Here is a 27,433-nt window from a genome sequence, read left to right on the forward strand (position 1 = left end):
GCTAGTTAGGCAGGAAAATCCACCAAAAAGGTGCAGCCTGGGACTGGTGTTCCCCTAGAGAGAATCTCCTCTCTCCCATACCCAACAGAGGTCCTTAACCCACTCCACCCTCATAAGTGAAGACTCTCCATCTCCACCTTGTCTTTGACTCCATAATCTGCTCCTAGAAACACATGCTACAGATAAGAGTCACAGAGAGCAAAGCACCCCCAAGATGATTCAAATGAAGTACTGGGTGTTGTACCCACACCTGGAAAGGATTGAAATGTCCACAAACTGAGGAGTGATCTAGTAACATACCATAGCCATACAGTGGAATAATTTTTTTTTTTTTTGCATAATCTCTAAGCCCAATGTGGGGCTTGAACTCACAACCCCGAGATCAAGAGCCACATGGTAGAGCATGCTCTACCAACTGAGCCAGCCAGATGCCCTTCATACAGAATATTCTATGGTCATTAAAAATAAGAAGGCACCTCTATGCAAACAGATGCATGACTATCTCCACCCGTCGTATCGGGTTTAAAAAGCAACACACATTGAGCACCATTAACAGATTAACACACACACACACCAAAAATGATGTTATATATCTAAGTTGGCACAAGCCTAGAACATTCCCAGATGAACACAAAACTACTAAAAAGCTCTCTACGGGGACTAGCGGCTGCCTCGGGGGAGGAAAACATGCAGGCAGTGGGGGAAGGATTATTTTTCACGGTGTACCCTTGTGTACTTTATCTATCAGGAGCATAGACTACTTTATGAAAATAAATTTAAAGTGAGGTATTTGGGAGGTTCAGTTGCATGTAAAAAAGCAGCACGTGCAAATCAAACCCAGTAATTAGCAAATGGCAAAGGCCTGGTTCAGAATAAACAATGTCACCAGATGGACAAATTTGGGACCAATTACCACAGGCTTGGGGAGGGCAGGAAGACTCAAGTCTGGGAGTTGTTCAACGTGGAGCTGATAAACCCCAAATAACTCTGCTCAAGGATCAGAGTATGTGTGTTTAAGAAAGGTATTTTGGTTGGGGCACCTGGGTGGCTCAGCTGCTTAACATCCAACTCTTGATTTCAACTCCGGTCTTGATCTCAGGGCCATGTGAGTTCAAGCCCCATGTTGGACTCCACGCTGGGTGTGGAGCCTATTAAAATATAAGTAAAAAATTGGGGCACCTGGGTGGCTCAGTCGGTTACACATCTGCCTTCGGTTAAGCATCTGCCTTGGGCTCCAGTCATGATCTCAGGGTCCTAAGATAGAGCCCAGTGAGTCAGGCTCCCTGCCCAGCAGGGATCCTACTTCTCTTTCTCTCCCTCTGCCCCTCTGCTTGTTCATCCTCTCTCTCAGAGAAACAAATTAGACCTTTAAAAAAATAAAACTAAAAAACCACAAAGGTGTTTTCGAGGCCCCAAGGAAATGCATCCCAGAAGAAAGGGCATCTTGGCCAGCCCAAAATTGAAAGCAACTGGGCAAAGCTTTTGGTATTTATTATGTTTTGTTTTATTTGTGGATAGATTTTTTTTAAAGATTTTATTTCTTTTAAAGACTTATTTATTTGAGAGAAAGAGAGCACACCGCACCCAGTGGCAGGGCAGCAGAAAGGGGAGGCAGAGAGAGAGGGAGGGAGAACCCCAACCAGACCCTGTGCTGAGCATGGAGCACAATGTGGGGCTCGATCTCACGACCATGAGATCATGACCGGATCCAAAATCAAGAGTCAGATGCCCAACTCACTGAGCCACACAGGCGCCCCTGTGGGTAGATTTTTAAAGAAGAAAGTATAGGAGCAAAGACACACCAGCAGAAAAGTTAAGGGAACATTTCAGGACAACAAGCAAGTCATGTGTTTCCAAGTTTCTTAATGGAGCCCGCTGTATTTTGGAAGGGACAGCTTCCCTCATTGCAAGGAACACCTGGGCACACTCCCACTCGCTGCAAACAGAGCTCCCAAACACACTGATGACAAAAAGCACCCCCGCGTACTTCCCAAACATTCACAGAGGGGTGGGACTAGCCTCCTGGAGAATCATTGTGCTGGAATACAGAAATATGGTAGATGATCAACACAGCCTCGCCAACGCTTAGCCAGCCTCCAGGAGGCAGAAAGGACACCAGCCCCTCCCTGGACAGCATAAGTTACCCACTTGTGACTGAGACGCCCTGGGACGGTGGATCCCAAAAAGCAGTCTCCACACTAGTAGCAGTGGCACCACCTGGGAATTTGTAAGAAAGGCACAGTCTCAGACCCTACCCCAGAGCTACAGAATCAGAAACTATAGAATAGAGCCTGGCGATCTGCGGCTTAAGGAGCCCTCCAGAGAATTTGGATGCACACTGGTTTCAGATCCTCCAGGATGTGTGTTTAGGAGATACAATCCCAGTTCCCAAGTGTTGAGAACCCCGTTCTACACTGAGAAGCCCATCTGCTCTCCTGCCCCACAGCCACCTGTGGGCTCGGTCTGGAGCTGTGAAGACAGAATGGAGCAAGGAGGCAAGGCAAGAGAATAAAACAGCTAAATAGGAGAAGATGCCAGGCCAGCCTCTCTACTTGTCAGGCTCCATCTGCAAAATAGGAGAAGAGATAAAAGGAACAGACCAGAATTTCTCATTTCGCATCCATGAAGGTGCTTCAGGGACCGACAATCTACAAGCCACAGTTCTGTACAAGGACACAATTTCCTGAGAAGAGAGCCATGCCTACATCACCTTGCCAAGGGCGTCATCAACTCCAAAGATTTAAAACTACAGAACGACAGGATCTAAAGGTGTCTTCTGAACTTTCAAATTCGTTATTCCGAGGAAAAGAGAGAAATATACACATAAGCAATATAAGCCACAGACAGCATTTTACCCAAGCAGGAAACCAAAGGGGAAACCAGGGTCCTGCTCAGAGACAGAGGGATCGGAGAGAAGGCTGTATGTACCTTAGAGGACCCCAACCTTCTAGTCCCAGCAAACCACGAAAACCCCAATTCTGTCCCTGGCTACCAACACACCAACTCCCTCTAGAGTTAATGAGAGATTGGCGGCTATGTCCAAGGGGCAGCAGTTTAACAGGTTCCAAGCAACAGACACATCTGTCAAAGGCACAGGCTTTCAGTGAGGCTCTTAAGGAGAAAAGTGAGAAATGCCAACTGGATTCACAGTCCTTCCAAAGCATGAGGGAGCAGGAGAGCATTCTGACTTAAAAACCTTCCCACTAAAAAAAAAAAAAAACCTTCCCACTCCCAGGCCTCAGGTGGGGACAGAATAGTGGGTGTGGACATCACTGCAGTCATGGCAACAAGGCTGCCTTAAGAACCGTTTCGTCCAGAAAGAAAGCTGAGTCAAGCTTTTTTTCATTTTTTAATGATTTAATTCTGACAAGGATTTATTGCTAAACACATCTATAAACTTGGAAGGATGACAAACAGCCACTGTAGACTGAATTACCAGGGAAATGGTTCACTCTTGATCTGAAAGTCCTCTCCGTGGGGTAGCAGGGGCCTGCAATTCTACTACTGCATCAGCCCACCAGTGACCCTCTGCCTCCTAACTCCCATCTCCCCCGAAAAATAAGTCTGGTTTTGAAGGAGTTAACATGGGCAAGGGAGGACAGCTCCTCCAAGCAAAGGACAGAGCAGTGACGCAGGAGAACAGCTTGGCATGGATCAGGAAACAGCAGAACTTTCCCCTCCTGTGACATTTCACTGAAATCTTAATAATACGGGAAGGCCTACTGGGTATTAGGAACATGTGATGAGATCCTTCTCCAACTCGTGTCTTGTGAACCACCAGGAATAATCCCACTCGGCCCTTCCTAGATGTCCCCTGACCTCAAGGACACCAAACTTAAAGATAACCCAGCCTCTTAGCTTTCCCAAGCCAGGAGTATTAACAGCTAAGGCTTTCTCTTAATACATACAACGTCGGGGGCCCTGTTCAAAATGCTTTTGGTATACTTCCGTCTAAGTCACTTGCCCAAGATGACACAAGTAGCAGGGCTGGGATCTGAACCCAGGCCATGTGACTAGGAGGCTCACACATGGCCTCAGGCCAGGGAGGGACTGTCAGTTTTACAGCAAGAGGGCCACATAACACAGGGTCTATGTTTAAGAGCACACTCTCATTTGGCCTTTTTCCCTCGGAAATACAGATGGTGGCCTGGGGGTTGGTGAGGTCGCTGTATTCCCCAGGAAGCACACTCACCTCCCAATGGTGGCACCAGAACATGGGCCGTGCCACAGAACAGGCTAGAGGCAGGGGGCCTGCTTGGTCATCTCTTCCCACGCCTCTCTCCCACACTCCCTTTTTTTTTTTTTAAGATTTTATTTATTCATGAGAGGCACGAGACAGACAGAGAGACACAGGCAGAAGGAGAAGCAGGCTCAATCCCAGGACCCTGGGATCACGCCCTGAGCCAAAGGTGGACGCTCAACCACTGAGCCGCCCAGTTACCCACACACACACCCTCCACGCTCCCTTCCAATCTCCATCCAAGCCTGCCAGACTCCGCCACTACAGGCACCCCACCCCCACCCACATCCGGCACCTGAGTCATGGCCTTCGACATTCTCCAGAGTTTGGGAAATGACACACCATGACAGAGAATTGTCTCCTTAGGAGAGGGAAAGGGCCCCAGCAGGACAGAAGGGCACTTCCCCAGAAGTATCACCCTGTGTGTTTCTGTGGGTGTTAAAATGTCCTTAATGCTGTGGACGGCCAGCCTGTGGGCCTGAATGAAAAGAAACCCCATCAACAAGCCGACAGGCATCGTGGATCACATAGGGTGGCCAACTGCCGGTTGTCCAGAGTCGGACAGTCTGACAACAATGCAGGACAAGCTGGCCACCCTGCACAGAAGCTGGAGCACATATGCTGATAAACCAGGTCACAGATGAAACAGGCAGGGTGTCACAGTGGTTAGGACCTCCATGCAGTGCAGCTTAAGGAAGCTACTTAACCTCTCTGTAACTCCGTCCTCTGCAGGATGGAGATCAGGGTACCTTGGGGAGTTACAAAAGGATTAAATGAGTTCAGTCATGGGAAGCTCTCAGCATAATGCCCACAAAGAGTAAGCGCTCCATAAATCATAGCTGTTTTTCCAAGCCCACAATCATCCCTCCTCCTCCTCCTCCACCTCCTCCTCCTCTTCCTCTTCCTTCCCCATGCCTCCGTTGCAAAATCAGGCCTAGTTTTCTCAGAGGAGCCTTCTTAAGGTCAGAGTTATGGAAACGCCGGCCGGCCCATAGAACGTGGAGACAGGAATGAGCTCGAGACAGGACTTCTGCATTTCAGACTGTGAGCAGTCCGGCTTGCCTCCCATCACCACGAACGAAGGCACGGTGGGCAGCAGGGGCCTGCGCTGGCTGGGGCTCCAGGGCAGTGGCACACAGCACTCACGGTCACTGCCAGCCCACGCCATAGCCTCCTTCAAACAGGACCACTCGCCACTCTCCTAGGAGCAGCAGAGCGCAGCACGGTTAATCATCTCAACGTGCTGTCCAAAGGCACAAGCAGGTACCCACACAGGCCTCCCTCCCCGGGAATCAGAGGGCCCTCGTCTGCCAGTAAGGACATCATCATGAAACCAGAGCCTGGAATTTCCCTCAGGCCCAGAGCAGAAATGAGAATGGGGGAGCAAAGGGATGGGGCTGAGAAGGGGGCAGGATTTTTTCTTCCAGCAGATAATACCCAAGCCATGAGGAACACATGAGCGAAAAGGAATGATCTGGGCACACGCCGACCGTCTAGAACCACACCACCCCGAGGACAGGCTGCAGCCCGCCCGAGGGGCCTGCCGCAGCCTCCTCCAGAAGAGCCAGCCTTGTCAGGGGCCTCCCTGCCTGAGAAGGTGAACTTCTCACCCGGACCAGGAAAAGGTCTGGTATGGAAATAAGGCTGTGGAACAAAAGGGTCATTCTCAACTTGGGGGCGGGGGGGGGGGGGGGGGGGGGGGGGGGGATGTCACTGTTCCAGGATTCCCGAGCACCTCAGAGGCTAAGCAAGCGAGGGGCAGGTAACCCTGAAAAGGGGCGCTTACCTGCCATTGAGAAAGCTCTGCTGCTCACAGGGCCTCCCCTCTCTTTGAAAGAGAACTGAGGCTCTCACCCGGCAGACATTCCTGCTTCCGGATCCTCAGCAGCCTCTCCCAGGGGGAGGAGGAAGCAGCAAAGAGGACAGGCTAAGAGTCACCACTTACCAGGCCAGCCCCTGTCTTGTACGCACTAGGTGGCCCGGCTCGGGAAGGTCACCCTCACCTCTCTGCAGTCGGGCAGTCTGAGGCAGGGGACGCGCCTCCATGTCCCCAGGCTCTCGGCTCTAATTTATCACCCTCGACAGCCAGCAGCCCGGCGAAGCCTCAGCACACTGCACCGAAGAGCCATTTGCTTCACCGGATGTGAATAAACGCAACAAACTGCCCTCGTCCTGCTGGCTGGTGTGAGAAGTCCAGAAGGGAGTGTGCTGGTTTGCGATGTGAAGGGGTTTTGAGCTTTTTTTTTATTTTCTAATAATTTTCAAATTAACCTTACTTCTGATATGCCTCTCCTTAGAAAGCCAAATTCCCGCTACGTGTCGGTGCATTTCTCCCTCTGAAGGTCCCTCCCTGAAAATCAGGCGGATTGAGGCGACTCAACAGCATTCGCATGGAAAAGGTGAACCTCCAAACTCCACAGGCAGGACAGAAATTGCCTCAATCCAGGGGAAAGAGGCTGATTTACAAATGAATTCAACTGTGTTGCCCTCAACAACTAGAGGCAGTCGCAACCACCCAGCCCCCTTCTCCCCCTCCGGGGGGATGAGGCCTTCTGGAAAAGGGACAACATCTCAACAGGAATTTCCTGGTTCAAGAATGCCAAGCTCTTTCAAATTTCACAAAAGCAAGGGGAGGCAGGGCCCAACCCCAGGCCAGAAACCACGGCACTCCACCCACCGCCTGAGCAGGCCCAGGCCCAAAAGGCTGCGTGCGCCCAACGTGTGTGCGTCTCAGGGGGCCGTCAGCTATGCCAAGTCACCACAAAGACAGTGTGGAGGAACCGGTTGCCTTTGGCCTTTGCTACGTAGCTGGCTGCGCGGGGAGGGCTCGCGGGAGGAGTGGGTCCCCGTGGAGGAAACTATTTGCATTATTTATCCAGGCTGAGCCCGGTCACTCCCAACCCCAGGCCCAGCTCAGGTTCTAAAAAGCTCAGGTGCTGGTGGGTGGCTTGCAAAGGAGGGGAGGGGGCGCGGGACTGTGGCCATCAGAGAGCCAACTCAGAAATAAAAGGGTGACTCTGCCCCAGGGCAGCCAATGCGGACTAGCAGGCTTAGAGGAAGGAAGGGGAAATAAAGAGGCTCAGATGAAGGAAAGGGAGCCGCTGGTAACCAGGCGATGCTCCCCACACTGCCCTGGGCCGGCCTGGGTGTGGGGCCGACCTCTCAGGAAGTCACCTTGATGAAGATGAAAAGTGCTAGGACACTGGGGAAGGGTGGGGGACAGGCCCTCTAGAGTCAGCTCATTGTGGTCCTTTGACAAAGCAATGATTTCAGACCAGGTCGCATCTTATCGTAGGGAAGGTCACCTGGGTATCAGTGAGCCCACCCACTCCCTGCTCCCCAGCTCAGGAATGTACAGGACAGCCCACTGGCACAGCCAAGACAGCACGTCCTATGGAAGCCAAAGATGGGAAGAAGCAATTTCAGTGTCAGCACCAGGAGGCTAAAATGCAAAAAAACGCTCATGCAGCCATAAAATGGGACGAAGAAGAAATCTCATCTTTATGTGCTGGCAAAGAACAAAACCTAAGTGAAAAAATTTTGGCCAGAAATAGACCTGAGGGAAAGAAATTGGGGCTGTGTAGGCTCTGGGTTTGCAGAGGCCTGGAGAAACACCCAGGAAATCAGGAAACACTCCCGACTCCTCCTTCAGTTCCTTCTGACCGTGTTCGGGTATTTAACTCTTTAAAATATTTTTAAGTGGCTACAAGAAAACTGGAGCTCTCACTACAGGCCAGGGGCTGCATCTGCACCTCCAGCACCCAGCACGCAGGAGGCGCTCAGGGCTGGCCCAGCATTCATCAGGTGACACTTGCAGGGGGCTCAGGTGTTTAGAACAGCAGAAAGCCGTGATTCTCACCGGGTCTCCCCAGGAGACGCTCGGCAATGTCAAGAAACAATTTTTTGGTTGCCACAACTAGAAAAAGGAAGGTGGTGGGAGCCAGGCATGCTGCTGACCCTACAGTGCACAGAACAGTCCCAAAACGATCAGGCCCAAAAATGTCAGTAGAGCCGGGGTTGAGAAATCCTGGTGTAAAGAAGCTTCCAGTGAGCTGCCAGGCAAGCCCAACCTTGTGTAAATACACCACCCATGGAGGCATCTGTATCTATTAAAAAGGAAAATAATGCCTAATACTTCACCTGGTGGCCCTGACTGCACATTTCAAACAGAAGAAAACAAGAACCTGAGCGTCGACAAAGTCACTGAGCAACTAGTTACTAGACATCTAGCCTACCCAGGGAACTGTCAGGGGAAGGTCCCCGCCCTGGAGGAAAGACAGCCAGAGAAACCTATAATAATAGTAGCTGCCCTTTGCTGACCACTTATCTCTGAGGCACTGTTCTAAATGCAAGTGATCAATTTATTTACTCCTCACCAAGATTCTACAAGAAGGTAGATACTAAGTAGTCCCATTTTACTGATAAAGAAACTGAGGCCCAGGGCAGCCCGGGTGGCTCAGCGGTTTAGCACCACCTTGAGCCCAGGGCCTGATCCTGGAGACCTGGAATCGAGTCCCACATCAGACTCCCTACATAGAGCCTACTTCTCCCTCTGCCGGTGTCCCTGCCTCTCTCTCGCTCGCTCGCTTTCTGTGTCTCTCATGAATAAATAAATAAAATCTTTAAAAAAAAAAAAAAGAAAGAAAGAAACTGAGGCCCAGAGAAAAAAAGAGGCCCACGATGAACCGGCTGGTCAACAGAGGATGAATGTAGAATATGTTCCACAGAGAATGTGAAACTGATTGATTACACACTGATAAAAAAGGGACCAGGAAAAATAGCAGGAGTTTGTGAACAACGCAAGTCAGGAGAAAGGGCAGAGCTGGCTAGAGAAACAGTGCTTTTTCTCAAACAGGGCTTGTGCAATTCACACCTACTATTTCTTAAGATGTGATTTGATTATCCTCTTTAGAATCCCTTCTGGGGAGGGATGATGTTTTTGCAGCCATTTGATGGATGCAATTCCAAGAAACAAAGTCATTTATGTGCTCAAATGCCATGCACCCCAATTCAGCATGTGGTGCTGGCAGTTCCACTGCAGCTGGTTCCCACCCCAAAGCTCTTAACTGCACCAGTCAGTGGACTGGTTCCCTAGTTCCCTAGGGCTGTCAATACCACCTTGTAATTCTCTTATCACCGAGGGTGTGCTTGCTGTGGGCCAATGTCAACCCGGCACTGTTGTGCAGTGTGCGGGCTAATCAGCCATACCACTAGGTCTGACTCCAAGCACTGCCACCTGCCAGCTGTGTATCCTCTGGCAAGTCTCTTTGAGCCTAAGTTAAATTCAGCTACGATTACTAGAACCTTCCTGAAAGGGTTATTAGAATTTAATGAGACAACACATGCCACACAAACACATCTCACGTGTTATCGTGAAAGCTCAACACAGTCTCCCCAAGTCTTTTCGCACCTTCACCTACATGTGCACCAGACTAGCTCTTCCCTGACTGTTCCTGGGGGGGAAAAAAAGTTTCACTGAAGACACAAACTTTCCCAGCAAGTCCTCAGGCTGACACAGGTTCAGCCAAGCCAGGCTCAAAATCCCTGCATGGCTCAGAATTTCCTCCCAGATAAAAGCAGAACAGTCTAGGTGGCCCTCAGGACCCCACCCCATGCTTCCGGACAGAACCTCTTCCCCCAGACTCCTCCTTCTCAGCCTTCCTCAAATGAGGGTCTCGAAACTGGCCTGATTCCTAGCAACCTGCACAATGTATTAAGGATGCCCAACCTTGCAGGGTTAGTGCCTACGTGGTGCCTGGCACAGAGCAAGCACTCTGCAGAGGGGTGTTCCTTCCCTGCCCATCATCTGCCCTATCTTGTTCAGTCCTACCTTCACAGCTGCCTACCTTGAGCCAAAGCACCAGGACTATTCACTTGCCCCTTGACAGCAGCCTTCTTCAAACCTAGGCAAGACAGGCAGCCCCTGCTTAAAACTTGAGGGGCTTATTCTACACACTCAATAGCTTGTCCAGACCTACATGCCCCCACACATGGTAGGTCTTTTCTCCTTTTCTCCCCCTTCCACCGAACCGTAACCACAATGGCTACACACAAGCCAAGCCCATGTATACTTGCTGACGCTTCCATCTAGAATGTTCAATGCCTAATAATGCCTAATCCTCCCATACCTGGCAACTACTGCTCTTGGCTCAAACATCACCCTCCAGCCTCCAGCCCCCTTATCATCTTGAAGGGTGGGTTTGGTTGTGTGTATCTGTGTGTGTGTGTCTGCGCGCACGCATTTGTGTGTTGCTGTTCCTGCTGTCTTCACTGCAGTCATCTCTCACTGAAAATTATCAAAAATTATTTCTTCTTTTGCTGATTCACTTTTTTTGTGTGTGTGTCTCCACCAAAGTGTGAGCTCAATCTGTTTTTCTGTCTCTATTTGCCATAGACCAACGCGTGGCTCGGGGCCTGGCTCAGAGGTGTCCCCAAGGACACACATCTGACTAGGTAAATGAGCAACAAGGGTTAGCCAAGGTCGAAGGTGTGCCAGCAGACCTGACTCACCACAAGCTCCCCTTCCCTGTTTCCGGTCTACGAATTTCTCCCAGCAATCCAAGAAGGCAGGAGGGGTATAAAGTTAATGGGGAAGAGGACACAAGAGGCCATGGCCATTTCAGGGTCCGAAAGAGAGAAACCAGAACCCTAGAGAGGAAATTCCCTTCTCAACAGGTACTCGGCCATTCCAGTTTCTTGCCTAAAGAGCCCATTTCCCCAGAAGGAGGGGATTAAGTAAGGATTTATTTCCCGAGCAGGATGGGGCCTTGCAGCTAAACACAATTACTGAGAAACCATAGGGGGAAACTCCGGAGGTTTTCACAAGCCACCTATTTTCCGGCTCTGCATTCTTCTTGCAGAGAGCTATTGTCTCAGAGTCACCTAGAGTTAAAGAGGGGTAATGACTTTCTCCAGGGAAAACAAGCTCCCCACTGGGAGACCACCCACCATGATGACCATTTAACCAAATTTTTTAGTCCTGATTCTCTGCCCTTTTTCTCCACAGACCATTTTAAGCCTGAGGATAGGGCACCCGGGGGGCTCAGTCGGTTGACCCTCTGCCTTCAGCTCAGGTCATGATCCCCGGATTCTGGGCTCTAGCCCCACATCAGTCTCCCTGCTCAGCGGGGAATCTGCTTCTCCCTCCCTCTCCCAGTCTGCTGCTCCCTCTGTCTGTGCTCTGTCAAATAAATAAATTCTTAAAAAAAAAAAAAAAAAGCCTGAGGATCTCTTTTCAACCCCTCCCTGAATCCTCACTGGGATGCTCTGATTCTGTCCCCACAATACGAGGCAAGGACTCAAGGGGAGCGGAGCGCAAGCACGTCTCTAAATGAGTGCAGCAGTGTGGACTTGGTAGGTTCACCTTCTTTCCATCCAGCTCTTAGCCATGAGTCTGCTCTGTATGGTCTCTACCTCACCAGACTCGACGGAAGTCTAGATTTTAAATGTACATATTTCCTCAAACGATTCCCACCAACTAGTGTGTCTGGTCCCAACCCAAGAAATAGCAACCTAGTTTGAATGACATTCCCCCAACTGCTGTGTGGGGATAGGGGGTTCCTGGAGGTGGCTAAAGAGATGAAGGACAAAACCAGGTCACCTTATTAGGAAGGGGGCCCTAGTGACAACTGATATGATGATCCAGTGACCTAGATGGGGAGCAATGACCAGGACATCAGCCTACAACCATGGCCTGGGCCTGTGGTGGTCCAACGAAGGACCTCAAACTGAATTCAGCCCACTTCCAGCTAGGCGATACTTTTTAAATTAGCAGAAATTGTACCTAGAATAAATCCAGATTACTAGCTTCTCTTAAACAACAGAGAGCAGATGATCTGGCCACTTAGGGTCTCTATTTCCACATGAAACAATCCTCCAAGTTGCCCACCCTCCACGGATGGAAGGCAAAACTCCCCATTTGCCAAGGTCTCTATTGTTCTTTAACCATCAAGGTAATTAAATCTAACCTTGAAAATCTCTTAAAGGCAGAGTAAAGCAGAGAAGAGCAAGAAGGCAAGTACAGGGAAAAGAGATAAGGGACGCTCTGCTAGGATGGCCAAGTCCCAGAAATTCAACCCCACCCTGGTACCGCAGGGGAGCGGGATTTGCCACCCCAAAACCCATCTCTGGAGCACCAGGATTAATTCAGCCTGGTTATTTTTAAGAAACTGCAAATGCAGGAGTAGCTCTGAGAACACCAGGTAGAAATTAGCCTTTTGTAAGATACATTTACATGTGTAAGGAAAATCTCCATTTGTAAGAATATATCCCCAGCTGTACCAGGAAAAGGGGAATAAACTAGAAACTCTTATTCAAGGGGAAGACGACTTAAATCTGCATAACAACCTAACTCTTGTTCTCGTGCTTTTCCTGGTGACCTCCCATAACTCCCTGCCCCCAACACCCTCTGTCTTCAGCTGAAGATGGTGGGTCCAAGGAGATGTCTTTGGCCATTTCCGGGAGTCACTCCGTTTTTCTGGGTCTTTCTCACGTATTCATGCATTAAGCTTGTTTGTTTTCATCCTGTTAGTGTGTCATACATCAATCAAATTATCAGACCGGCCAATGAATCCAGAAGAGAACTTTTTCGCCCCTACAGAAGTTTGTTTATATTTTTCTAAGTGGGGGAGAAAGAATAAATGAAAATCTATCAATCACTTAACATCGGTTATGGGGGGGAGTGAGATTTTTAGCTTTTTCTTTGTATACTTCGGCTTGTTACAAATGAGATAGGGAAGCAGAAGAGACTCCATTTTAGAAAGGCTCCACCTACTGTGTTTCTGCTAGGCCCCACTTACTCATGCTGTAAGTCTCACCTTGCATCTGAGTAAACCAAAGCAGCCATGTCCCCATCCCAGCAGGGAAGCCTGAAAAGTGAATCATCCTCTGAGTTTCATCCTAGGCCCCCAAACACCTTATAACAACTAAGAACTGGATCCCGAGCTCCTGGCTGTATTTGATTCCTTTTTTTTTTTTTAAGAATTTATTTATTTATTCATGAGAGACACAGAAAGAGAGGCAGAGACATAGAGACCCAGGCAGAGGAAGAAGCAGGCTCCATGCAGGGAGCCCAACAGGGGACTCAATCCCGGGACTCCAGGATTACATCCTGGGCCGAATGCTCAACGGCCGAGCCACCCAGGTGTCCCAAATCTTGCACAAAGCCAAGGATCCTCTTGGTTTGTCCTGCAGGACCTCCTCTGGGTCCTTGGAATGGCCTGCCTATGTCACAAAGAGATGTGCTACCTTTAGCGCTGGAAAAGAAAATCCAATAATCCATTTTCTTCCCTGAATTAGTTTATATTTCTTGGAAGAGATACTTAAAAAAAAAAAAAACACTTACTGAGCAGCTACGATAAACCTATAGTACTGTGGGGATCAGAGGTGAGACAGACCTGGTGGTGCCCATAACCACTTAGGCAGAGACACACAGGTAAATGAATTTTACAACAGACGTTTTATCTGGGAGGCTGGAGAGAGGGTGGCCCAGCATTATCTTGTGCTATTTGTCTCCCAGCCAGCGTTTCACGATGTCAAGGGGCCTGGCAGAAAGTCGGTTCAGTGGGGCCTAGACAAGAAATGGCAACTTGAGAACACAGGGAGACAGCCATACTCTCTTGACAGAGCTTTTTGGAAAAAAGAGGAGGTCCAGGAGGGTCTGAACTGGCAAAACTTGATCTCTGATGCAGTAACTATTCATTCAGCATCTTCTATGCTGTGCCGATCCCTGACTAGATAATTTTCACCAATGGCATCCAGCACACCACCCACCAAGGTGTTAAAGCTACAGAGCAGTGCTGTCCAATAGACCTTTCTATAATGATAGCAATGTTCTATACCTGTGCTATCTAATATGGCCACCTAAGCTGCAGGCAACTACTGGACAACTGAAATGTAGCTAGTACACTACAATTTTTTTTTTAATTTTAATTAATGTAAATGATGGAGCACCTAGGTGGCTCAGTGATTGAGCCTCTGACTTTAGTTCAGGTTGTGATCACAGGGTCCTGGGATAAAGCCCCACATCAGGCTCCCCACAAGAAGCCTGCTTCTCCCTGTGTGTCTCTCATAAATAAATAAATGAAACCTTTAAGAAAAAATTAATGTAAATGTAAACAACCTCATATAGCAGACAGCATCACTGTAAGAAGCTCTGTATTAAACAGACAAAAAAGCCAGCACAGCAAGTGAGCAAGAATACCTCAGAATCCTCCACCCATCCCTACTTGAGGGATTTAGCAGGTGTCTTCAAGGCATAATGATGTGATGCCTAGAAATATGTATGTGGACTAGCCTTTGATTCCTTCCTCAGCCCAGCTCGAAAATTCTCAAGCCTTTAGTACGTATAAGAATGCCTGATCAGAACTGATTGTTGTACTTTCATGGACAATTTAAGGGACTTTCCAGGGTGATTTTGACTTTGGAAGCCAAAGGACTCCACTGAAGGAGGTGTAAATAAAGGCTCAGAAAGAAAGGGGGGCCTGGCTCCCCAAGCATGAGGAGAAAGTGATACTAAGGCAGTCATCTAGGAGAGCAGTCTGGAAGGACATGCAAAGGTGAGCCTCTGTGCGGAGCAGGAGAACCCCCTCTATGACAAGACCCACACACAGCCTTGAAAGGCTGTACAGGACAAGGGGCAGGTCTGCAGGGATGAGGATAGGCCTTGAATCTCACTCTCTGCTCAAGACAGTGGTCTTCAGGACCCCTTGGAAATTTAAAGCAGAATAGCAGAACAATCGGACTTGTGTTTTGGAAAGGGCCCTACCAGAGTGGTATTACTACTTTGAGAAGGGAAAGAAATCTGAGGGAAGGGGGCCATTTCATAGAGTGCTATATCCCTGGAGGGAAAGAAAGACAGGCCACCAATCGTTTCAGGGAAAGCAGACATCTGAGCTTGGGTAATTATTTCCAGGCACGGATTATGCTGGAAACAAAGCCATCCTCTCTAGCTGAAAGGCTGTTTTTACTTGGTTCTCCAGGATAAAAGTTCTATCCATCTGATAGACAAAGTCAAGCCATTCACTTGTTCGTTCAAAATAAATATTTATTGCACACCAACCAGAACAGGCACAGCGGTAGTTAAAAGGCAGCAGGCACAGGAGGATCAAGGAAAACAAAAGGCAGGACCCAGAGCCTTAGACTCAGGGGGGTTGGGAGGTTAGGAGAAAGGTGATGACAGGATCTCCCAAGAAGGAGAAAAGATCCCATGGCTAGAGATGGCACTCTCTGGAATCTAAAGGATCAGTGTGGCCCAAGTAAGAGAGAAAAGGGGAACAGAGTGAAAGGCTGAAAGGGTAAGCAGGAAGGCAACATATAGGGGTTTTAGGATTTTGATCTTCATCCTAAAACTAAGGAGAAAGCACGTAAGAGCTTTAAACGGGAGGTGGGAGCCATAGAGGTCCCTTACACAAAGATTTGGGTGGTGGGCAGGACAGAGACCACAGGACGAGCCAAGAGACCACTGTTCTACAAGAATGATAACATACAGAATGATACTTAGGACCTAACACTGTAAGAAAATGACACACACACACACAAAAAAAAAAAAAAAAAGAAAATGACACAAAAAGGCAAAAAGACAGAAAATTAGGAATAACTCCCATATCTCTGACCCAGCCAACTAGCAGAGCACTGGCTTATCCATCACGGTAGAAAAGCAGTTGTTTTGCTGGGGGCTAGGAGGGGTGGGCAGCAGGAAAGCAGGTGGGGAGATGTGAAATCAGCTTGGGACACACAGAGTCTAAGACCCCTGTGAACAACAGGTAGGCAAGCCAGGTAGGCAGCTGGCCCTCTCTGCCTCATGACTCAGGAAAAAAATCTAGGTTGGAAATAAAAAATGTGTGAGTCACAAAGCTACGGATGTGGGCGAGATCACTCAGGGAAAGAACACGCTGGGAGAGAGGAGGACAGGGCCAAGCTTTCTACAACGCCAACACTTAATGGCCGAAGAGAATGTGCCAGGAAAAGAGGGGGAGAACCAGGATGGAGATGGCAAAAAAAAAAAAACAGCCAAAGGAAGAGATGGTTTCCAGGAGACGAATGAAGAGCAATGTCCAATACCCCTCTCAGATCAAAGTGAACAAGCCCCAAAAAGCTCCACCAGAAAAAGTAACAGGGAGTCTGCAAAAGTGCAGTGAGGAAGCTAATGTGGAGGGACCACGTGGAAGCCACAATGGAGCTAGCAGGACATATCAGGAGGTGAAGAATCCAAGACATGAATATAGACACTTCTTGTAAGGAGTCTGGGTTTGAAGAAGAGTCCAGAAACAAGAAGAGTTGCTAGTAGAAAACACACAGGGTCAAGAGGGTAGATGTGGGAGAGATTTTAATGTGTAAAAGAAATCTATACATTCATCAAAACATTAAACAGTCACCCAATGACCCCAAACCCCAGACTCCTACCTAGGTTTATAACCAAGAGAAATACAAAGCATACATCCCCACAAAACGCATACAAAATTTTCACATCAGCGTTTATTCAGAGTAGCCAAAGAGTGGAATCAAGTCAAATGTCTGGGGCAGCCCCGGTGGCGCAGCGGTTTAGTGCCGCCTGCAGCCTGGGGCGTGATCCTGGAGACCCTGGATCAAGTCCCACGTCAGGCTCTCTGCATGGAGCCTGCTTCTCCCTCTGCCTGTGTCTCTGCCTCTCATTCTCCCTCTGTGTCTCTATGAATAAATAAATAAAATCTAAAAAAAAAAAAAAAAGTCAAATGTCTGTTAACAGATGGATGAGTGGATAAACAAAATGTAATATACCCATGATAGAGCAGTATTCCGCCGTAAAAAGGAATGAAGTACTTGTGTACACGCGACAACATGGATGAGTCTTGAAAGCATCAGGTCTAAGAAGTCAAACACAAAAGGTCATATACTCTGTAATTTCATTTGTATGAAACAAGCAAAATTAAGTACATTCACAGACACAGAAGGTAGATTTCTGGTTGTCAGGGCTGGGGTAAGGGACAATGGGGAGGGACTATTAATGGGGATGCGGTTTCTCACTGGGATGAGGAAAATGTTAAAAATCAGTCCTGGTGATTTGCACCACACTGTGAACATATTCAAAACTACTTAAAGTTTATACTTTAAAATGGAGATTTGTACAATATGTCAATTATATCTCAATAAAGCTTTTGGTTTGGGTTTTGTTTTTTTTTGTTGTTCTTAAAGTCCATGAAATGCCAGATTTCTAGATCCCCAAGAAAGATGGAGGTGGGCAGAAGGGACTCGGGGTGATGGTTGGAAGGGCCCCATGATACTGCAACTGACCCCCACTATGAGACATGGGCTTTCCAAACTTGCTCCCCTCAAGTCAATGGTGGAATACCCACCATCAAGGGATCAAACCTATATTTGAAAGTTTCAGACAGGGATCCCTGGGTGGCACAGCGGTTTAGCGCCTGCCTTTGGCCCAGGGCGCGATCCTGGAGACCCGGGATCGAGTCCCACGTCAGGCTCCCGGTGCATGGAGCCTGCTTCTCCCTCTGCCTGTGTCTCTGCGCCTCTCTCTCTCTCTGTGTGTGTGTAACTATCATAAATAAATAAAAATTAAAAAAAAAAAAAAAAAAAAGAAAGTTTCAGACAAAAAAAAGTACCAGGATCTCTAAAAGTCCTTGGACCTGGTACCTAACCTCTACCAGCAATTGGAAGAAGAAAAGGAAACCGTTCTTTTTAAACTAAAGCAGTCAATTTTAGATCACAGTCTTCTAGAACAACAGAAGTCACATAAACATATAGCGTGGGTCAGGCTTCAAAAATGGGGCTAAAAAAAATGGGGCAAACACAAAGTTTTCCACAAGTGAACCACAAAACTGAACTGCACAAGCAGGGGAGACAGGGTCCCAAGAACACATGCACAGCAGATGCTACTCTGGCCAAGAGAAGGTAGATTTCTCATTTGGAAAGCCTACTATCCAACATCTTCAGAATTCCAGGACATTTTAAACCTTCTTGGGTGAGGAACAATCTGGTAATCTAACTCATAAATAAATGCTTTCCATTGCGCAGTACATGGATGGCACTTCTTACGCTGCAGAAGAGCCAAAATAGAGTTAAAAAATACTGATGCTCATTTTTTAAAAGAAAATTCTCGGCACTTCTGCATCACACTGTGATTTAAGAATGTTTATGGTTATATTTTCTTAAAGAGTTTCCTTGAGGAAAAAATAAAATGGCAGAAGGTCTCTATCTCATAGCCATCCTCATAAACAATCCCTTTGTGAAACAGTCTTAATTTACATACAACAGTGAGAACAAGGATCCTGTACTAATTAAGGTCTGAGGCTGGTTAGCAAATTGCTATAATTGTATATTCTCTAGCATCCTGTCTCGGAAAACATATCCCTAACCCAGGCAAATCTCAGCAAGAATGATACTGTTCAAGATTTTAATATCTTGGGCTTCCGCTGCATCTGTGCACAGTTTCCAAGTGGCTCATTCCCTTCTGCGGGTGACATTACACAGACATTTTTAAAAATGGTTTCAGCTTTGGCAGCCTGGCATCCGCACAGCACAATCATTACTGCAAAATGCACACATGGCAGGATCAAGAGGCAAAAGCAGCCCAAACAGGGGAGCCTTTGTATGGAGACATGAACTCCCGGAGACCATCATTTTTCAGGTCCCTAGCCTTGGAGGGGCTTGCTCTGAGCCGTGCATCGTGTGGCCAAAATCCTGCAAGGAACTTTGCTGTGACCAGTCTCGTGCAGAGAATGCAAACTGACAAGCCACTTTCTGACCTGGAGATGTGTTTTGTTCGGTTCATACGTGGTCTTTGAGAAATTGGCCTGCACAAACCACATTTCCAGGTCGGCATTTTTACAGGAGGAAAAAAAAAAAAAAATCCGGGCAACACTGGATGAGCCATATTCCTGCTGGTCAGCAGTCAAATAGATGCACACTCCCGCATTAGAGCAGGCACTCTGCTGTTCAAAGGCTCCAGCCAGCTCATCTCACTCATCTACCTTACAGACATCTGACTTGACACCCTTGGGAACAGAGCACATGGCTATGTACAGAGCTTTAAGCTCAAAGGTAAAATCTGACCCCAGTTTTCCACTTCGCAACTCCATTAATCCCACCGAGCCTCAGTTTCCTTGGCTGTAAAATGGGAATAACGACACATGTACATCACAGCATGATTATAAAAATCAAATGAAGTAATTTGCATACAATACTAGGCACCTAATACGTACTCAAAAAATATCAGCTAGGCAAACACACCTGGCATCTGGACAGTACTCCCAATTTATGTTTGAGCATCTTTCAGCAGATCATTACCCTCGGACATAAATGTCAACCTGACATCTTGAAAGCTTGAAAGCTTTTGTCTCCAGAGAATGAAAACGCTCCAGTAAATGCCAAGGCTGGGATGATGGCAATGACTGGCTCAGGAATTACTCAGTTAATAAGTGACTGCGTGTCATGGGTGTACAAACTGAAATTTAGTTACAGAACCTGAAGAGTCGTATGGTCTAGATATTGGAATATGATTAAAGAATTGTCAAGTCCGTTTTTTTAGAGTTTTCTAAGTTTCCCAAGCACAGTACAGTTCAGGGCCTACTCACCACCTGCAAGTAGGGAATGATGGTGCCAGTTTCCCAAGATGCCAGAGTGCCCACGTCACGTCCTAAAGAATTACTTCCTCCCTGGTAGAGGCAGTTGGTGGGTGGACCAGGTGTCCAAACACCAGCCCTTCCCTGGCCAAAGGGCAGATGCATGAAACAAGAGGAGGGACTCTCCCAGAGGACTTTACCCTGTTGACCTTGAGGTTGTTGTGCACTGGCTCTACACCCCAGAACAGCCCTGGACCTCTAGCCTTCCCATCAACCCTGTGAGCCAAGGGACCACTTTCCAGGCATCCTTTTTCTACTCCAATTAACCAGAACAGGCTTCCGTGGCTCACAAAGACTCCTGACCCAATGGTGTCATTTGGGGCGTGAAGCATTGAAACTTCCCAAACCACAAGAAATAGTCTGGACGGGCAGCCCATGTGGCTCAGCGGTTTAGCACCACCTTCAGCCCAGGGTGTGATCCTGAAGACCCGGGATCGAGTCCCATCAGGCTCCCTGCATGGAGCCTGCTTCTCCCTCTGCCTGTATCTCTGCCTCTTTCTCTCGTGAATAAATAAATAAGATCTTAAAAAAATAATAAAATAAAAAAGAAAGAAACAGTCTGGAGAAGTAAGCTTTTGAGGGATCTAGATCATCCCACCATGGACTTAAGAGATAATTAGGATTGAAGAGAAAGTTAAGTCAGCCTTTACAATCATCTCATTTTGACCATGCTGACCTCAGCTCTCAGAACCTGAGCAACCCAAGATTGTAGCTCTAGGCCTCTGGGAATGCAACTGACTCACCTGACCTAACGCTCTAGACGCTGGCCACCCAACCCTGGAACACAGGAGCTCAGTTCCACACAAAGACATCCAAGGCAATCCGTGGGGAAAGATAGGTCTCCCTCAAAACCAGGTGACCCCTTCCATTCCCCGCCACCTGCCATGGTTTCCCCACCACAGCAAGGTCCCTGGGAAAATCAGCCTCAAATGGCTACAGACGAGCTTTATTCCAATGTCAAAGGCCAAGAAGGATGGGAAGCCTATCCCAAGCCCACCTTCCGGGAAGTTTACAACTCTTCACAGTCTGGGCATAGTTTCCCCGACTGTTTCCACATCCCCTTCTAGAGGTTGTAAGTGGGGAAAACAGTAGAACATGGTAAGTAGGGGCTTCCACCTGACAGGCTTATCAGTACAAGCTTATTCCTGTCCTTGGATTCTTTTTTTTTTTTAATTTTTTTTTTTAATTTTATTTATGATAGTCACAGAGAGAGAGAGAGAGAGAGAGAGGCAGAGACACAGGCAGAAGGAGAAGCAGGCTCCATGCACCGGGAGCCCGACGTGGGATTCGATCCCGGGTCTCCAGGATCGCACCCTGGGCCAAAGGCAGGCGCCAAACCGCTGCGCCACCCAGGGATCCCTGTCCTTGGATTCTAACTGGCTAACACTTCTGAGCATATACTAAGCCCCAGTTCTAAGCAGTCTGTGTCTGTGAGCAAATTCAATTCTCACCACAAAACTCTAGCTTTACCATCCCCGTGGGTAAAAGGAAACTGAGCCATAAAGAATAACCCAGCTATGGGGCACCTGGGTGGCTCAGTCAGTAATGCATCTGCCTTCAACTCAGGTCATGATCCCAGGGTTCTGGGACGGAGCCCCACATCAGGCTCTCTGCTCAGTGGGAAGCCTGCTTCTCCCTATGCCTGCTTGTGCTCTGTCAAATAAATAAAATCTGGGGGAAAAAGAAGAAGAACCCAGCTAGGCAGCAGACAGCCCAGAGTGTGAGCCCAGGGAATCTGGCTCTAGAATAGGTTTTTTTAAAAACTCTATGCCACTCTGCTTCTCAAAGGGAAGGGAGTGGTTGAGCATGGTGGTCTAGTGCCTGGGGAGAGAAGAAGGCTACATTCCAGCAGAGGCGACCATTAATAAACAGATAAGAAGTAAAAGGTCATGGAGGAGGACAATGAAGAAAATCTGGAGTTAGCTTGAGGAACCTTCTGGAATGCCATAAACATTCAATTCTCTTGATCTGGGTTGTGGTCCTACAAATGTATACATGTGTTTAAGTTCATCAAGCTGTACACCAATGATAGGATTTAAAATGTCCCAGAGACGCCTGGGTGGCTCAGCGGTTGAGCATCTGCCTTTGGCTCAGGTCATGATCCTGGAGTTCCAGGATCGAGTCCCGCATCGGACTCCCTGCAAGGAGCCTGCTTCTCTCTCTCTCTCATGAATAAATAAATAAAATCTTTTTTAAAAAAAGTAAAATAAAATGTACCAGAATGTAGTAAACAAATGGCAGATGGTGAGAGGCAGCTTTCTCAGTTCAGGAGCATGAGGTTATAGACAAGGGAGGGGAGAGCACTGGAATAATCCACATAGTCATGGATCAGAATTGGAGACAAGTGTACAAACTCACGTTTGGTTTAACGCAGATACAGAGAGAAATCTTTATGGTTGTGGATATACATACAGGTCAGTGTACACACATACGTTTCCCTGCTGTGTGGGCCAAGAGGACCAAGGAACAAAGACATCTCCGTAGCAACAAGCACCCTGAGGAGCCAAAGCATGGTTTCCAATGCTACTCTTCAATAAAAGGAACCAGGGTGCCCTGGGGAAATGGCTAAATCCAGGGCCAAGGCAGAAAATATAAAGATAAGCCTAGTACATCTTGCAGTGGCCAAAAGTAAGACAGCGTTCAACTAATGAGTCAACCAACCAATCAACCCCACTGATGTCAAAAAGATGCAGGAGCCAATTGAAAGAGCTCCTAATGGCCTAAGCCAGACAATCTTTTTAAAGACTTCTATTTCGGGACGCCTGGGTGGCTCAGTGGGTTAAGTATCTGCCTTCAGCTCGGGTCATGATCCTGGGGTCCAGAGAGCCTGTTTCTTCTCCCTCTGCCTCTGCCTCTCCCCACCTCATGCTCGCTCTCTTGCTCTCAAATAAATAAAATCTTTTTTAAAATCAAATAAATATTTTATTTGTAAATAATCTCCACACACCAGGGGGGCTTAAACTTACAACCCTGAGATCAGGGGTCACCACTTTACCCATGAAGCCAGCCAGGCATCCCTCTTAAAGCTACATCATCTTGAGCAACAAAATGAATAAAAACTAGCACTGAGTCATGCTGATATAAATGACTAAGTAACAAATAACTGGGGAGAAGGGATAAATCTCTCCTAGGGAAGACTTCCAAATAATATGTATGTAAGCTCTGGGCCTCAAGGAAGTAGAGTGTACCCTCCACTCAATAGGTGTGGAGGGGGTGTCGTGACCACCTTACGGAGAGTACAGCACAGGAGGTTGGTGACCTAACAAAGCCCGACCAGCCAGGTGGTCAAACTCAACATCACCAGAGATAAATCACCTCAGTAACATGTAGCCGTGAGGGGCGACTGAGCCATTTTCTCAGTTAAGTAGTGGACTCTTGACTTTAGTTCAGGTCATGATCTCAGGGTCATGGGAATGAGGCCCACAAGGGCTCAGCCCCCCCATCAGCAGGGAGTCTGTTTCAGGATTCTCTCTCCTTCTCTCTCTTGTCCCTCCCGTCGCTTGCATTCTCTCTAAAAATAAATAAATCTTTTTTTTTTTTTAATGTACTTTTGATGTGATGAGAGGTGATGAAAATTCATTTTAGTCTGTGGTCTTCCTCCTAAAAAGCCCGCAATCCCAGTCCACCCAAGTCCAGCCGTGAGGAAAAACAACAGATAAATCCAACTGAGGGACATCCCAAAAAATACCTAAGCACTACTCCTCAAAAGTATCAAAGTCGGCAGAAAACAAGAAAGTCTGAGAAACTGTGACAGCCAACAGGAGACTTGGGGAGCCATGACATGGTAACTATATGCAATCTGGTTTACTGGGTGGGATCTTAGAACAGAAAACGACCTCAGTAGAAAAATCAAGGAAATCTGAACAACGTACAGACTTCAGTTGATAATGACCTACCAATATAGATTCATTAAGCGTGCCAAAAGCACCATGCTAGCGGCTGATGTTAATAATGGGGGGGGGCTTTCTATGTGCGGGATGTGTGCGGGGAGTGGGAGGGGTAACATGAGAGGACTCTGCACTATCATCCCAACTTATCCAGAAATCTAAAACTGCTCTAAAATTAGAAGTTACTTTTAAAAATATAACTGAAAATGGTGGAATGGCTCCTTTGGACTGGGTGGCCACCAGAGGCCCCTGGGAGAGAATGTGTGAGATGAATCTGAGATAAGGAATAGGCAGCAGACGGGGGATCCCTGGGTGGCTCAGCGGTCTGGCGCCTGCCTTTGGCCCAGGGCGCGATCCTGGAGTCCCGGGATCAAGTCCCGCGTCAGGCTCCCGGCATGCAGCCTGTTTCTCCCTCCTCCTGTGTCTCTGCCTCTCTCTCTCTCTCTCTCTCTCTCTCTCTATCATAAATAAATAAATAAACCTTCGGGCAGCCCCGGTGGCGCAGCGGTTTAGCACCGCCTGCAACCCAGGGCGTGATCTTGAAGACCCGGGATCGAGTCCCACGTTGGGCTCCTTGCATGGAGCCTGCTTCTCCCTCTGCCTGTCTTTGCCTCTCTCTCTAGCTATGTCTCTATGAATAAATAAATAAAATCTTTAAAAAAGAAAAGTAAATAAATAAATAAATAGGGATCCCTGGGTGGCGCAGCGGTTTGGCGCCTGCCTTTGGCCCAGGGCGCGATCCTGGAGACCCGGGATCGAATCCCACATCGGGGCTCCCGGTGCATGGAGCCTGCTTCTCCCTCTGCCTGTGTCTCTGCCTCTCTCTCTCTCTCTGTGACTATCATAAATAAATTAAAAAAAAAATTAAAAAAAATTTAATAAATAAATAAATAGAACCTTCAAAAAAAAGAAATAGGCAGCAGAGCCCAGAGCAGCTTGTTCCCAGCAAAGGACACAAGACACACAAGGCCCCCAAGAGGGACCAGAGGGGAAGCAGGCAGGGCAGCTCAAGTGGAGTCAGGCAGAGAAATTGGTAGAGTGGAACAGAAGGTCTCGGGGTCAATGAAGGCAAGTGGGTTGAACCCAGGTAGGAAGGCCACAGTGACCTCCAACTTGAACCTGAGGGCACTGGAAGGTCAGTGGAAGGAATTTGCAAGATGAGCAGGATCTCATCTGTCTTCTGAAAGCGAGCTAGCTGCTGTAGGGACAGGACCAGAGTGGGACAATGAAACCATGGACAGTGGTCACACGGGGATCACTTCAGGTGCCACAGTCATTGGGGGACACAACCTGGTAAAGAGCTGGGAGCATCCAGGAGGGCTGAAGAAGATGAGGGGAGGGCTCTCCCACATGGGGTGAGGGGGCTGAGCAAAGTGAGGCAAGATTCATGATCCCTGAGTCTCACCCTTCTGGAAAAGTCTCCACTATGAGGCTCCGGGGTATTCCAGGCACTGAGTGTCCAGGAAAAGAGAGCCTCCCTAGTGGTAGGTGGAGCCTTGGTTCCTTTCATCCCATGCTGATGACCTGAGAGAGGCTGCTAGTCAGAGCCTCAGTGACCTCATCTCCCATCTCCTAAAGGAAGCAGAGTAATTCAGTAAGAAAAGGCTTCAGGTACAAACACGCCTTCGTAAATACTGTTAGTGAGCACTATTTCTACAAAAGCCCATGGGGGAAGGAATCTGAACCCACATCCCCCTTTAGAGATAAGAACATGAAGGGACAGGGACAGTGTACAAGTAAGGGCCAGAGTGAGGACAAAGATATCCCCCCCACCCCCGCACCCCATTCTCTGATCCCTTTCTTTACATTCTATGCTGAGCACAGGGGACTGGGACATGCTCCCTCATCAGCAACCATCTCAAGATCCCTCTTCAGGAAGGTTCTTTCCTTGCTCAAAACTTCCCCATGAGGGCACCTGGGTGGCTCAGCTGGTTAAACTCGAGTCATAATCCCAGGACCCTAGATCGAATCCAGCGCTGGGCTCCTTGCTCAGCGGGGAATCTGCTTCTCCCTCTTCCTCTGCCACTTCCCTGCTTGTTGCATGCACACTCTCTCTCTCTCTCTGCCAAATAAATTAAATTTAAAAACAAACTTCCCCTTGGCTCTCCTGATCATTACAGGTGCTGTGGGCCCAGCACAGGTTAGACTGGAGGGGGAAAAGGGGGCTGTGATGAAGAACCAGTAGCCCTCTGACTAAACCCACCCTCCCCAAATCCTCAGCCTGCTCTATTCCCCAGGCACAGACCACACACCTTGGCAGCCTGGACTTCTCTCATCTCGGGCACCCCCACCCACCCCCAGCAAACCATGCTGCACCCCCACCCCCCCATCAACAGCCAGCTTCCACTCCCCAAGGCACAGCCCTCCCTCTCTGACCCTCATCTTTGGCCCAAATGACAGGGCTATCTTCTAAAAAGCCTCAAAAAAACTTTGTTGTTTCAGATATCTCTAGGGAGCCACTTCTTTTAATGTGCTCTAGCTGGATTCTAGAAAGATCCAGGATCTCTCTGGCAGAGTCTGTAATAACCCGCTCTCTAGCCCTCCCTACCTCCCCCATAATCCTCAGCTAAAAGCAGACACTCAGTGACTTGTCTCCATGGAAAACCACCACCTTGGTACAACCATTAAGTTTGGAGATGTGCATTTTCATCAACCAAAATGTGGAAAATGCTCCAGGAGCTTATTCCTAAAAACACCCCAAAGACAAAAAGTGAGTAACTATTTCCTTCTGGGAAGCCGCATACAGTCTCACACAGACCAAATGAAAAGTACTAATCCTACAATTAAAAGATTTTGAGGAGTCTAGTGCAGGATTCCGAATTAAAACATCAACCATGTCTGGTCCTAAACGCAAACACTGGCCCCCCCGAAATCCCAGAGAGTCCTATTGCGCTCCTCTTTATCTCTAACCAAGAGCACCATTTTCCAACAAAGTAGGCCAACTTTGTTTCACTTCTGCGATTCCGAAGAGGCCTCTTATCAAAATGAGAAACCCAGCAGCAGCTGGGCACTCTGGTTTCTTCTAGAACGCGCTTTATTTAAATTGCGAATTCCTGAAAGTCACCCTGCGTAGAGGCAGCCAGCCACCCTCCCCTTCAGTCATGACACAGTAAAATTTACTGTTGGGACAATTCCTCCCACCTCCCAATAGGTGAGTCTACCTACACAGACACACAAGGGAAAGGAAATCAAAAGAACGGATTTCTCCACAAATTAGGTCCATCCATCAAAGGTTCCTCTCAAAATCAAGGGAGTATTACAGCCTTGGGTCCTAGAGCCACACTTCACTGCACCACAACTAGAAAAAGAAACTCCAATTTCCTCCTCTGCTGGAAGAGATAATACAAGATTTTTACTCACCTTTGGAGCGAGTAGAGATATCCATGCCCTCTACCACCTCCTGTTCAGTTTTTATTTCCTCTTCGGCCAAGCTGAAACAGAGCAAATTATGTTCACGTTTAGGTAGACTGAGAACTTGCCCCATGGGGGCTGCTATTGAGAAGTTCTAACAACACACCCTCGTTGAAGACAATCTCCCATCCTTATGCAGGGCTGAGAAGGGGGAAGAAACCCACACTAGATTTCCAACAATGTGCTAAGACTCCTAAAGGAGTTCTTCAAACCACTAAGTTGTTCTTTTTTTAAGTCAAATTACTATTGCAGTTGTCATGCTGTTGGGGGATGCAAAAAAA

General features: G+C 47.9%; 1 protein-coding gene across 20 annotated transcripts in view; it reads right to left on the reverse strand.

Moving 5' to 3' along the window:
- The window catches only part of ZMYND8 (zinc finger MYND-type containing 8), a 143,264-nt gene that overhangs the window by 90,013 nt on the left and 25,818 nt on the right, over positions 1 to 27,433 (reverse strand). For 18 of the 20 annotated variants that reach the window (XM_038572520.1, XM_038572531.1, XM_038572524.1 and 15 more), the window contains one exon: positions 27,102 to 27,172. In XM_038572520.1, coding sequence (XP_038428448.1) covers positions 27,102 to 27,126 — 25 coding nt within the window. In that variant the 5' untranslated portion in view covers positions 27,127 to 27,172. Of the gene's footprint in view, positions 1 to 6,026; positions 6,171 to 27,101; positions 27,173 to 27,433 lie in introns of those variants that run through there. The other 2 variants (XM_038572527.1, XM_038572525.1) reach the window with 2 other exon arrangements.

Source organism: Canis lupus, chromosome 24 (genome assembly GCF_011100685.1).
Source record: "Canis lupus familiaris isolate Mischka breed German Shepherd chromosome 24, alternate assembly UU_Cfam_GSD_1.0, whole genome shotgun sequence".
NCBI lineage: Eukaryota > Metazoa > Chordata > Mammalia > Carnivora > Canidae > Canis > Canis lupus.